Source organism: Urocitellus parryii, chromosome 12 (assembly GCF_045843805.1).
Source record: "Urocitellus parryii isolate mUroPar1 chromosome 12, mUroPar1.hap1, whole genome shotgun sequence".
Classification (NCBI taxonomy): Eukaryota; Metazoa; Chordata; class Mammalia; order Rodentia; family Sciuridae; genus Urocitellus; species Urocitellus parryii.
In genome coordinates this window covers 89,866,877-89,880,298 of record NC_135542.1, presented here as the reverse complement: position 1 = coordinate 89,880,298, position 13,422 = coordinate 89,866,877, and the positions used below count along the sequence as shown (strand labels likewise).

The window sequence follows — 13,422 nt, the reverse complement described above, 5'->3', positions numbered from 1 at the left end:
ACCACCATACCCAGCTAGAAGTACCTCCTCAAAAATTAATTATTACCTTCAATATCAAACTCATAACAAGTATTACTTAAAACAAGAAAACCTATTGTTATGATATAATTCAACTTTCTGGTTTGGAAGAAACCAATTAGAACAGATGATCAACATTCCAATGGCTTGGAATCCTACCCTTTCTAGTTTACAGAAGAGTGTCATCATTGATTTCTTACGAATTATGTTTTTCAAGTATAAAGCTAAGTAGAGAATTTAGAAACTGATTTACATACAGAAATATTTTCAAAAATTTTTCCTTGAAAAAGTATACAGCCTACATATATTTTTTTGATTTCCATAAATGTGTATACACATAAATTGAGTTGGTATTCTCAGGAATTCAAAGCTTAACATGAAATTATAATAAAGTTAGAATAAAAATATTTTCATTAAAGATTAAAGAAAGTTGAAGTTCAGAAAAAGAACGTATTATTTAACATACAATAAGTAAAGAAGCTTTAGAGAGCTTCCTGCATTTGCCCATTATGAAAAGTGATGAAAGTAGGACACAATTCAAAAGAATAGCTTTTTATTTTTGGTTTAAGGGACTGAACCCAGGGGTGCTCAACCACTGAGCCACATCCCCAGCCCACTGTTATTTTATTTTAAGACAGGGTCTCATTAAGTTGGTTGGGGCCTCATTATGTTGCTGAGGCTGACTTTGAATTTGCGATCCTCCTGCCTTAGCCTTCTGAGGCACTGGGATTAGGGGTGTGCTCCACTGCTCTGGGAAAGAATAGCTTTTAAAAAAGTAAATATTTGCTCTTAGAAGAAAATTAAGGACATTTTTTTGTTTGTTTTGGGTTTTTTGTTTTTGGTACAGGGATTGAATCCATGGGCACTTAACCAATGAATCACACCCCCAACTCTTTTTTTAATATTTTATTTAGAGACAGGGTCTCACTGAGTTGCTCAGGGCCTCACTAAGTTGCTGAGGCTGGCTTTGAACTTGCAATCCTCCTGTCTCAGCCTCCCGAGCCACTGGGATTACAGGTGTGTACCACCCGTGCCCAGCTGAAAATCAAGTTTTAACAATAACAACGCTATTAAAAAATGTTACCTTCTTGATGGTAGGATCTCAGGATTCCAATCAGGATATCTATTTTGAAAATAAATAATATTAATAGACATTTAAAATAAGATTATATGGCTCAATTAATCTTTATCTGTAATATCTGAAGACTGTTCAAAAATCTAAGTTTACATCGTGATTAATAATATTTTAAATATGAAAAATTTCTTAGAAATAAAATATTTTCAGTGTCTAATTCAATAAATAAGGTATTGTGCTAATATGTATATCAGAGAAACTTATTCCCCATAATTTAAAGGCCTCAAACTCTAAATAAAATGGGCAGCACATGCAAAAAGTATTTAGAGGCACAGAAGAGGTACAAAGATATGAGTTTAGAAAGGGTTAAAAGAGAGAAGACATTTTAGTTACTTTACAGAACTCTCCAGGACTCCATGCTTATCATATTCTACATGATATCTCTCAGAATACAATATGAACAATGAGAGATGGTACAACTTGAAGATATACATCTATTAAGAACAATCAGGAGAGAATTCACAGAAAGGTTACTTTGTGGATAGCACTTAAAAAGGTCTATCAACAGGTATGTTTTAGGTTTGATTTCAAATACTAGCAATAAATAAGTGAAGGATTGGAGGCAAAACATAGGTGTTCTATTCCACTGTCTGGTCAGCTACAGCATAGGAATGATGAAAAGAAATTATAAAGGACAAAACCTGGAAAGGCTACCTCAGGGAGAGACAACTTATGAAAGGCCTTGAAATCAAGTAATGAGGTTGTACACAAATAAAAGGGAAAAACTCATGAACATTTCTAAGCAAGAATATCAAATAAATGTTTTTAAAACAATTGTACATGAATCTCTAGAATTAGGCAAAAAGATGAGAACTGAAATGTTTAGCAATGAGGCATATAAAAGCCACAGCTGTAGTCTTGAGAGTGAGACTAACACAGGGTGGACATAGAAATAGGAGGAGTGAGAACAAAATCTATGAACAATACTTAAGCAAAGAAAAAACAATGAAAGATTAAGGAGTACTCATAAAAAAATGAGTAAGATCACAGAAGCCATCTTCACTCTTAACTTTTCATTTCTTTCTTTCTTTCTTTTCTTTTTTGTGGTACTGGGGATTCAGGGCACTCAATCACTAAGCTATACCTCCAGCCCTTTTTATTTTATTTAGAGATAGGGTCTCACTAAGTTGCCCAAGCTGGCCTTGAACTTGTGATTCTCCTGCCTTGGCCTCCTGAGTTGCTGGAATTACAGGTGTGTGTAATGTTTTAAAAATTATTTTAAAACTTTTTTAGAGAATCTGGACACTAATAGGTAGCTGGGCATAGTAATTATCTTAAGTCACTAATATTCAGGAATACAATTTCAGTAGTAAGACAAACGTCAGGTAATGGAGGTATAGCAGATTGTTTTAGTAATTCACCTAGCAGGAAAATAAAGTTAGATCAAAACTTAAGAGGTAAAATAGTTTTTATTTGTTGCTATTATTAATGAGTTAACAATAATTCTCAACTCCTTTTTCTCTTGACTGCTTTCACTACAAAAACTAAAGCAGTGTTATATTTGCTCTCTTCCAGAAGATAGGCTAAGTTCTAAACAATGAAACATAAGTGGCAAAATGACAGAAAATTCTGAGAAAGCTTCTGCCCCCTACTTCTTGCAGCAACATGAGAGAAACTATGAGGTGAGAAACTACAAGGACAAAAAGTTAACTTCAATCCAATCTAATGTTAATAATTTCCAATACAAAAAAATCCTTTTATCTACTCCTACATTTTCATTATTCTGTACCTTTCAAGAAGATAATTTCTAGTCTTAGACTACAAGGTTTACAAAGAAACCTTTGTAATCAAACAAAACTAGATTTTTCAATGTAGGTGCTGTCATTGAATGGCTATGTAACTTAAAAGTCGGTTACTTGATATGTGTAATCCTTAGTTTTCTCACAGATAAGCTGGTTGAAAATACATAGAAATTATTATTAAATTTCCAGAGCTCTACAATTTATGGTTCATAAGGGCTAGAGAACTATTACTGAAGAATCAGTAACAGGGCTGGGGCTATAGCTCAGTGGTAGAGTGCTTGCTTAGCATGGGTGAGGCACTGGGTTCAATCCTCAATACCACATAAAAATAAATAAATAAAATAAAGTTATTGTGTCCCTCTACCAAAAAAAAAAAAAGGAATCAGTAATACTATTTTAGACCTTTACTAGCTTGCCAACTAAAACAAATGCTCTTATCTCCAAAGCTCAAAGCAAAAAGATAAAGCATAACATACTAAAAGTAGAGTTGGATCACCCAATATCTGCCTAATTAGTAAAAAATATGTTTTAAAAGCATGATACACTAATGAAGTAGTATAACATAATGATTAAGAGCAAGAAGCTAACTAAGACTATGTCTCAATGTGATGCAATAAATACATCACCTATGAAGTATCTGTGACATAACTGTTCAATCTAAATTTAATGATCAGGAAGCAAACACGATGGAAGACATTCCACAAGACACTGTTCCTGAACCCTTCAAAAAAGCCAACACTGGCCAGGCGTGGTGGTATAATCCCAGCCACTGGAGGTGGGGAGGTGCTAAGGCAGGAGGATTCCAAGTATGAGGCCAGTCTCAAATTTAGTAAGATCCTATCTCAAAATAAAAAGGACTGCAGGTATAGCTCAGTGGTAAAACACCCCTGGTTAAATCTTCAGTATTATTTTTTTTAAAAAAATCAATGTAAACATACTCTCCAAAGGGAAGAAGGAAAGAAAGGAAGGAGAGAAAGAAAAGAAAAAGGAAAAAGATAGGGAGACAGGCACAGAGAATACTTCTAAAGCAGTATTTTTCACCTCCATATCTAGTAGGGGAAATCTTCAGAGGTGCCCTGTCTTAAATAAGGAACAAAGTAGAATGGAACTAATATTCATTCCTTACTTAAGATTTATTCTGAAAAGATTCTGAGCCAGAGAGCTTTTAGACTGGAAATTAAATACTGATATATGGCTTGGATTAGTTTTTATTTATTTAACCCTTGAGAAAGGGGGGAGATAATAGAAGGGAATGATATCTGCTCTGAAATAATAAACCATTCAGGGAAGGCAAACCAGCAAAGCAAAAAAACCAAAGATATAAAAAAATCTACCTACTGGGAATTAAGTTAGGAAGGAGTTGAGTCAGAGGAAAGGATCATGCTGAATTCTCTCTTTTTGGAAAAATATTAAATATACTGCTACAAAATTAGTATTTTAATAGGCAATAATCTTTAAAGAGAAAAATGTTCTTACTGTTGACGCAACTGTCGACAACTCTCAATATGAGTAGATGTGTTTTGATGCTGAATCCAATCCTATTGTAAAAGGAGAAAAGTACTAAAATTAGAATATTCCTCTTGTTGACCAATTAATTAGATTTATCTTTTAAATGACAAACGATTTTACAACAAATCTAATTATAAACAGCATTTGGCCAGGGAATAAAATTTTCACAAACAAAACTTAAAGGTGTCCAAATGCCCTTGAAACACCATACCTCACTGATCCCATTTAAAAATGTTTTAGTATAAAAAAAGTTCAAAAAAAATTATACCCATGGATGCCCATTTTGAAATCAATACATATTAACACTTGGAGAAAATAAAAGCATAGACCATAAAATAACTCATTTCGAGTATAAAAAAAATTCAGAGAACAAAAACTATAAATAAGGTGCAAGTGGTTATCTACAAAACAGCATCTTCAAAATATAGTATCTGAATGACTTATACCTCATGCTAACATCATCAACAACCAAATACTACTAGGCCAGTACCATTCCAAACAAGGTACTCACTATATTGAGAAATGATAAGATTAGTGAAAATATGAAAAACTGATAATAAAATCTAATTTATTTTCAAGATTAAAGGAAAGTGACGCCATTTTAAAGACAGTATCCCTTACATATTGAGCTTTACAATTAACAAAATGCTTTCTTATACATTATTTCATTTACAAATAAATCTGCCCTAAAATTACAATCTATAACCATAAATAGCTCCTGAAAGATACATCTGATTTTAAAACAAAAACAAAAACCAATACAGTTTTTAAAGATACAGTCTCCAAAGTAAAACAATCAGTTAAAAGCAACATGTATATTACTCAATGTTTTATTGTTCCTCCAGCATTTGGAAAGGCAAAAAAACCTTAATAAACAGTTCTGAATTTTACAACTTCCCTTGAGGAAAATCTTGTTTCCATTTCAAAAACATTTTAGTTTAGGTCATTTCTAAAGACAAACTAGATGTTTCCATATTAAAACAACATTTGACACTAATTTTGAACTCTGCCTTGGCAAGAACTATCTGAAATACTTAACAAATTATGACAAATATGAACTGTTTCATTAAGCCCCAAGGTTTGATTGTGGGCTGCAAAAAGGAAATATTTGCATATCCTCCTCAGTAATACAAACAGAAAGCTAAAAAAGATTAGCAGTTAAGAGTCTCTAGTAGTAATACTAAACCCACATCTTTGATATTAATTGGACATTATTTACACCATACAGACACACTGGCAGTCAGGGAGTTTGGCTTGATTTATTTGGACCATAAAGTATTTTATTTAAATAATTTACCAACACTTATAAATTCAGAGATTTTTATCCCCAAATCCAATTTCTAGTTTTTCTTGAAGAAATATTAAAATATCACAATACTGAAATACATATTCTCATAGCAACTATCAGCTGAAGGTGATAGCTGCCCTATTTATTTAAGGCATGTGCTCTTCAATTCAATACACACACTGCTATCTTCTAACAGGCTTACTTTACCTACTGACATTACTTACTTTAAGCTCAGTAAATATATATATATGTCATCCCAATTTCTAGATTCCCTAGTAATAATATCCAGATCAGATAACTGGTTCAAAAGCAACACTGCCTTTCCAGGGAAAAAAGGGATAATACCTACCAAAGCAGAAAATCCTGCAAGGACTGTAGACTGGACAGGATCAGAATGGAACTGTAAAATACAGACCCCTATCAACACTTGCTCTCTAATCTCCAACTACCTTGAAAAATTCTCAGGTTGATCTTGAAGCAAATTATTTCAGTCAGAAAGACAATTTTCTAAACCAAGGAAAGCCCCTCTTAAACCCAACCCATAATTTAGAAAGGAAATACTTCACAATCTACTGTTACATTCTCAAAGTATCTCTTTACGCTATAGTTTAAAAGACTCAAGGATGGGTAGAAAAGAATTGTCGGATTTACTCAGCAGGAAAAAGCTTGCAATTGGTAATTCATATTTACTGGCTATATATTTATAATGTCACATATATGCACATTTATGAGGCAGTACATCAGAAAAACAAAAGAGTTAGTTGTATCATCTAAGTTCATGTTCGCATACTATCCTTTGTCCACTCAGTGGTGGAATTCATTACTTCAATGAGCTTCAATTTGTTGTGCTATTAAAAAGTTGGGTTTTTATTTTAAAAGGAACTCTGTATAAGCTCTAATGATCACTAAGTGATTTTCTCCTCTTACAAATTTTTATCTTATGAACCCAGGCTTCCACTATTTTACACTTGAATAGTAAAGGAAGCCTCCAATTACATGTCCTACTCCTCATTCCCATCTCATTTTCATTCACTTGCACACTTCAGTCAAATCTCCTATACACTTTCAACATGCCCATTCACATATCAAGAAATTAAACTAAACTTCCTAATGTCTCCCAACTAAAATCTAAACTCCTTAGGCTAGCTTTTCAAGACTCCTTCTATTTATCTTTAGCATGCTCATCACTCTTTCCCAAATGCCACCCACTGCATTGCAATCGATGTATTCTTCTCTCAGACCTTTGCCTATCCACATATTGATCCCACCTGGAATGTCATCTCTCCTCCCTTTCAAGATAGGTATATCTAAAGCCCTCACATCATTTGAACTACTCCACGAAGTCTTCATTCTTGAGGCATTCTAGTCTAGACTCACTTAGTAACTTTGAATCCACTAGTCTTATCTAATTAGACTACAAAAGTCTTTTGATGGCAGGAAGTGTATTTATACTTTTTAATTACATACTGTTAGACACACAATAGGTATTGGTCAAGTGATAATGCTGGCCTGACTGATACAAATCTGAACAAGATAAAAATACTAAGTATCTTTCCCCTCCATCACAGGAAAACAAGTTAAATAAATCACCAAACCATTTTTTTCCTTTTCCTAATTTTTAAGAAGTCTTTAGATGCATAATTTTCCTCCTCAGTGCAACTGTATGAGTTGTTTGAAAACATCTAAATTTAATACTGTTCCTCATTTCTGCCCTGGCACCTACAGAACTATGTACAAAACTGGTATCAGTAAATATACATTGAAAAAGTGTGTATACCTTTTCTAGTCTACAGAACAAAAATTAAAACTTCAATTTCTTTATGTGAAGATATATTTTCTTCAATTGAATATTACTTTTAAAAGTTCAAAATTATGTGGTATGCCCAGATACAGTAATACAAAGAGCTTCTAACACTGAGGCCAGCATTACTTACAGTTTACAACAAAGCACTGTGAATTATTCTGAGATTTTTCAAGGTAAAGACTTTTTTATCACTTTTGATGAAATATGGCCAACTATTTATTATTTTATTAGATTTCAATAATTCTGGTTAAAATGAATAGAATGCTAGTTGTTTGTTTTTTTAAATTTTTTTCTCCTCCTGGATACTGGGGATTGAACTCAAAGCCCTGTGCATGCTAAACAAATGGTCCACCACTGAGCTACACTCCCAGCCCAGAATGTTTTCTTTGGCTGGCATTAACTTTAAATAACAAGAGCAACAGATCTAGGTATCAGATTCTTGTTGAGTGGATAAATTGGGGAAAAAAGGGTAGCAAAAAAACAAACAAAAAAAAGGATAATTAACACCCTCAGATTTTTAAGCTTCTTCAAAGAACACACCAATTTAAGGCTAAGGCCTTGAATCAGTTTCTTCCTATGGGAAACATCTCCTACTTGGCATTTGCCATCTAAATCTACAAATTACAATAGTAAAAAGAAAAACCTGTGGTTCTAAACATATAATAAAACTTACTTGGAAATTCCTGCTCAAATCTACCAATGATTACTATTAAATAATATAGTCTACATGGTATTACTCTTCAGCATCTCAGCAAAAAACTTCCTTCTAACTATATTAACCAATAAAGTTACCTTAAGCCTATTTTAGAAACTATCTGCTAAACCTACAGCTGGTCCCATAATAATGAATGCATCTTGACTCATTTTACTATTACATTATTTTACAAAGCCCCTTCTCAATATTAAAATAATGATAAGAAAATAAATTATCAGTGGTCCATGTAAAAATCAGAATGCATTTAAATCAACGTTAAATGTCTCTTCAAAGTATGCAGCACAAATGATTTACCAAGTTTTTATATTTTATGCTAAAAGATGTTATTTAAACACAACTCATGTGACATCATGTTATAAGTACACAGTTTATGTTATATAAATTGTGTTGTATAAATGGGATAACTGAAAGTTCAAAGTAAATGGACAAACTATGTGGTACGCCCAGTAACAGGTGTGTAGAACATTCAATTCAGTACTAAAACCAGCAGTATATAAGATTATAACTAAAAGCACTGATTTTTGCAATCAAAATCAGTTTGTGTAATTTCCTTAATGCCTATTAACACCAGCACACACATCAGAATTTAGAGAAAACTTGGGCGCTGACCATCATTATACAGTGATCTTTAAAAACACTCACCTTCAAATGACTACATTCTACGTTACACAGAGAACACAAATGTGGAAATATTCTTGGAGATGCTGCATAATAATCATTCATCATAGAAGGAGTTGGAAGTCTCTTCATCTTCTGGACATCAGCATGTGAAAACTTTGGTAGCCATGATGCTTTCACAATCCCAAAGGGAGATTGAATGGGAATGTCAGTCTCTGATTGATAATTCTTTTTACTTCCTCTCGATCCAACATGTACATTAGATGAATTAATCACAGGTTTATGTGGGATCCGCTCTTGCTGGTTTACAGCTGAAATTAATTCAGATGAAAAAGGTTGTTGGTTCATAGGTGGAGGAATCAGAGACTGACTCATTGTCTGACTAACTGTTTGGCTAATGGATTGGCTGATGGATTTTACAGGTTCAAGGACTGACTGTCCTGAAATGTGTAAGCCTGACATCTTGGTTCCACTCTCAACTGGGAAAAAGGACTGATTATTTGAGGACTCACTGGGGAAGTCCATCGGGCGAAACACTTCTTCAACAGGAAACATAGTATTACATATCATATTTGGAGTAGGAACAGATGCAGAAATGCTCTGCTGTGACCGAAATTCATTCTTGACCTCATCGGTTGGAATTTCAGGATCATAAATACGTACTTCAAGTGGATCTTCTGTGTAGCCGTATTTGCTTGCATGCCCATAATCAATCACATTACTTGAAACTGCTTCACTACCAAGTGCTTCTTTATTTCTGTTCTGAGAAGGTAAATTAGGTAATCGGCGCCCCATTTTTCTCATTCTTATATCCCTCAAAATCAATGGCATATTTTCAGGAGTTAGCTGTTCATCAGGATAGCGACTAAGTTCTTCTAGATCTTCATTAGACAATCCAAAACTTGCTAAGATACTTGAGGCACTCTCTTTTGTATAGCGGCTCTGTATTTTAGGACTCTGCTCTGTAACCTGTGTAATAGAACTCTGTTTCACTCCCACTGATGCAGACATATGAGGCTCATCATCCCACCGGCTACCATGAGGCTTCCCCTTCTTTTGTTGTGCTTCATGAAAATCCAACTTTTCTTTGGTCAACCTTGGATCAGTTCGGTGTTGAGTTACCTGAACACTCATTCTCTGTGGTCCCATGTTCTGATAAGATTCATGGCCAGCAAATCTGTGTGGGATTCCACGGGCTCTCCCTGCTGGGTAAAATCTTGGAAGACCCATAGATCCAGGCCTCATAAATGGTCCTGGAGGCCTCATCCCAGAAGGGTTAGGTGCTCGTGGCCTTTGAAGTGGAAAGTTTCCTCGAGGATTAAACCTGGGTCTCGACATGGCTACTTTCAAGAATGCCTGATTTAATAAAGTGTAAGGTGGTGTTGAACCATGTGAGGCAACGGCATTCAGCTGCTGAAGCGCCAACTGAGTCTTAATCTGAGCAAAGTGCAAAGGAGATGGGCCCAACAGAAGTGGGTTTGCAATGCCCAGGCTCAAGGAATTCACAAGTGGTGCGAAATTTTCCAAGAAATACACAAAGCTGAAAGTTAAAACACAAATATTAGATCATTTTAACTCAAACTACTTCATGAAGTGGGTTCTACAGCCAGTGTAAAACATTTTGAAATAAAGCCATGAAACCATTCTGCATTTCATATATTTTTAGAGTAAAGGCTTACAAGAATTTAAATTTTTTTCCTGAAACCTTCTTTTCTTCTTTCCTAAATCCAGAACACAAACCCCAAAATTCAAGCCAGAGTTCCTGTATGTGATGCACTGTTTGCTAGGTGCTGTATTTATAGGTTCTTTTAAATAATCTTGAAAAACACAAAGTATTTATTTCATGTTTTAATGCTGGAAAAAGAAGATGAATGCATTAAAATACTTAGAAATGTACACATGCTTAATATGCATGAATCATACATATAAACAATGAAAGTAACAATGGTTAACCTTAAACTTCTGTAAGACTCATTTCTGTTAAGACACATTCTTCCTTGGAACCAGCTTTCACACCTAATAAATTCTACACAGCAATTAAACTGCTATTAAACAGTTTCTTATAAGGTAAAACTTTGCTGTCAATAACTTGAATTCAGAGTCTAACAAAGCAGACGCAAGAGCATGAAACTGGTTATAACAGACAAGATAATATGTAACAAAACCAGTCACCCTACTTTTTAATTTCTTTTTTTCTTAATATTTATTTTTTAGCTCTAGGTGGACACAATATCTTTATTTTACATTTATGTGGTTCTGAGGATCGAACCCAGTGCCTCATGCATGCTAGGCGAGCACTCTACCACTAAGCCACAACCCCAGCCCCTACTTTTGAATTTCCTCAATAGCAAGTTTAGATATATTAGTAATAACAATGATAAACTTTATAGAGCATTGTCCATGTGTCATTTACAGTTCTAAGCATATTATGTGGACTGTTAGTTCCCACACTCCCTGAGATATGTATAGTTTTATAACAGATGCTAAGGCATAGAGAAGTTAAGAAGCACACACTTGCTTATGTCCATGTTTGCATTCAATGTAATTTAACCCCATAATCCATACTCTTAACTAACAGATGTGAGCAAGACAATCCTGCAATCCCCAGACATGTATTAGTTAAAACTGGCTGCTGACCAGCCCATCAGAAGTGCTACGTTACTCCTACTTCTGAGAGAAATAGTACTTTAGTTATCGTTCAGGACCAAGGTCAGCAGCCACAGAACTTGCCTTCCCTCTTCCAGTTTTTTGTTTATTGCTGCTGTTTAAAGCATACATTATGCCTGGGCTATCCATCAATTGCCTACTTGTATACTTGTATACCCAAAGTGTACTGTGAAGTCTTGTGGCATCTACGTCTACCAATGGGAATCCAAGTTATGGATTCTATTTACTGATCACTGATTTCAGGTTCAAGCTACAATTTCACTCATAATTATATATACATTTTTCTTTATACTTAATGTAAGTAAACTAACTTTGCGTACTTTATACACAATGTTAGTAAAATGCTAATTTTTCTGGGAAATTCTCCCTTCCAATCATTTTACAGACTGCCAACACATTCAATCTTTGCAACAGGACATTTTTACTACATTGCTCTTGTTCAAAAACCCAAGAGTTTCTCTTTCTCATTCTTTATTTCATTCCAAGGTCCAACCAATCTAGTCAATCTCTACCTTTCTAATTTTACCAGATACTTACTCTAGCTAGACCTTTGCCTCTATTCTTTTCCCATCTCCCTATCAAAACAAACAACATAACCTTGCCCTAGACACTGATTTGACTTTACTCACTTTCAAAGTCAGTATCCATCAAACTTTTGTTGACCATCAATGCCAATAATTAAGAAAGGTTTATTAATTATTGCTTCTACCATTTTTTGACTTATACCTTTTACTAGCTAATGTTTTTGTATTCACATGCATAATCTTTTCCAACAATTTAGAGTCAATTGAAGCTTATCATTAAGACTTATCTCCCAAGCATATAAACCCTATTGCTACTCACAAGACCCTCAAATATTTGTTAAACTATCTGAACTATCACCTCCAAAGTCCTCATTATTTACAAATTATTAATTTTCAAGTTAGAGTAAAACACTAAAATAAGACAAGTTACATAAGCTCCAAATTCACCAGACATAAGCAGACAAAGCTTATTGAACACTGATACCCAAATTCAATGTAAAAAAAAAAAAAATTCCCACTGATAACAAAATCCAGGTGTGTTTTTAAACAATCACAAGTCATATGAAACTGTACCTACCACCTTCTACATAATAAAATTACTTCTAAGAACAATTTTGTTTTTAACTCAATCCTTTAAAACAATGATGGCTTTGGAAATCAGTCTGTCATCTAGTTACTCAAACACTTTCTGCACAATTTTCTCCACTTGCTGATGATTCCTCTTAGAACTTCAGGACCACAAGCCCTTCTAAATATTGTTTCTCCTCCAAAACAAGACACAAATGGCAAAGATTTCAATCACAGCCATCTAATTACTAGATGTAATTATGAACAAATACCAGTTGGATATAACTATACTTTATGTTCCTTAAAAGCAAAAACTTACTTATGTATTTTCTAGATGTTAAAAGTTATACATTTACAGGATTTAAGAGAGCAGTCTTTTATTTACAAACTATTCTGTAGAAACCTCTCATTAAGAATTATGTTATACCATAACAAAGAAAACAACTCCTCTGCCTTGTAAGAATGATACTGGATGAAACTGAAAAACAATGTTACAAGAAATAAGAACCAAAGACAAGGATATATTTGTCATTAACACCTGGAAAACAACAAAACAAATTAAGACAGACATCTAACCCCAGCAGCCCTAGTCCTAAAGAGTTCACCCAGAGGAATTTACAGATAACCAACTTATGAAATCATTAAACCAAGTTGAGATCTGAGCTATGGATTATTAACTCCTTTGAAAATGAGTGCAATTAAACAGTATTAATCCTTTAAAACTTTTATTCCTATAATATTATATATGCTTGTTATAGAAAATTAAAAGCAACAAAATCTTTCAGTAAAACCCAAAACTGGTCACAGTGGCAACTGTCTGTAGGACCAACTACAC

At 34.0% G+C, this 13,422-nt stretch overlaps 1 protein-coding gene across 6 annotated transcripts in view; it reads right to left on the bottom strand.

Moving 5' to 3' along the window:
* The window catches only part of Znf638 (zinc finger protein 638), a 127,250-nt gene that overhangs the window by 46,430 nt on the left and 67,398 nt on the right, over window positions 1-13,422 (bottom strand). For 3 of the 6 annotated variants that reach the window (XM_026405098.2, XM_026405097.2, XM_026405099.2), the window contains exons 2-4: window positions 8,854-10,369; window positions 4,372-4,433; window positions 1,103-1,141 (exon numbers count right to left, since the gene is read on the bottom strand). In XM_026405098.2, coding sequence (XP_026260883.2) covers window positions 1,103-1,141; window positions 4,372-4,433; window positions 8,854-10,369 — 1,617 coding nt within the window. Of the gene's footprint in view, window positions 1-1,102; window positions 1,142-4,371; window positions 4,434-6,041; window positions 6,060-8,853; window positions 10,370-13,422 lie in introns of those variants that run through there. The other 3 variants (XM_077792140.1, XM_077792139.1, XM_077792141.1) reach the window with 2 other exon arrangements.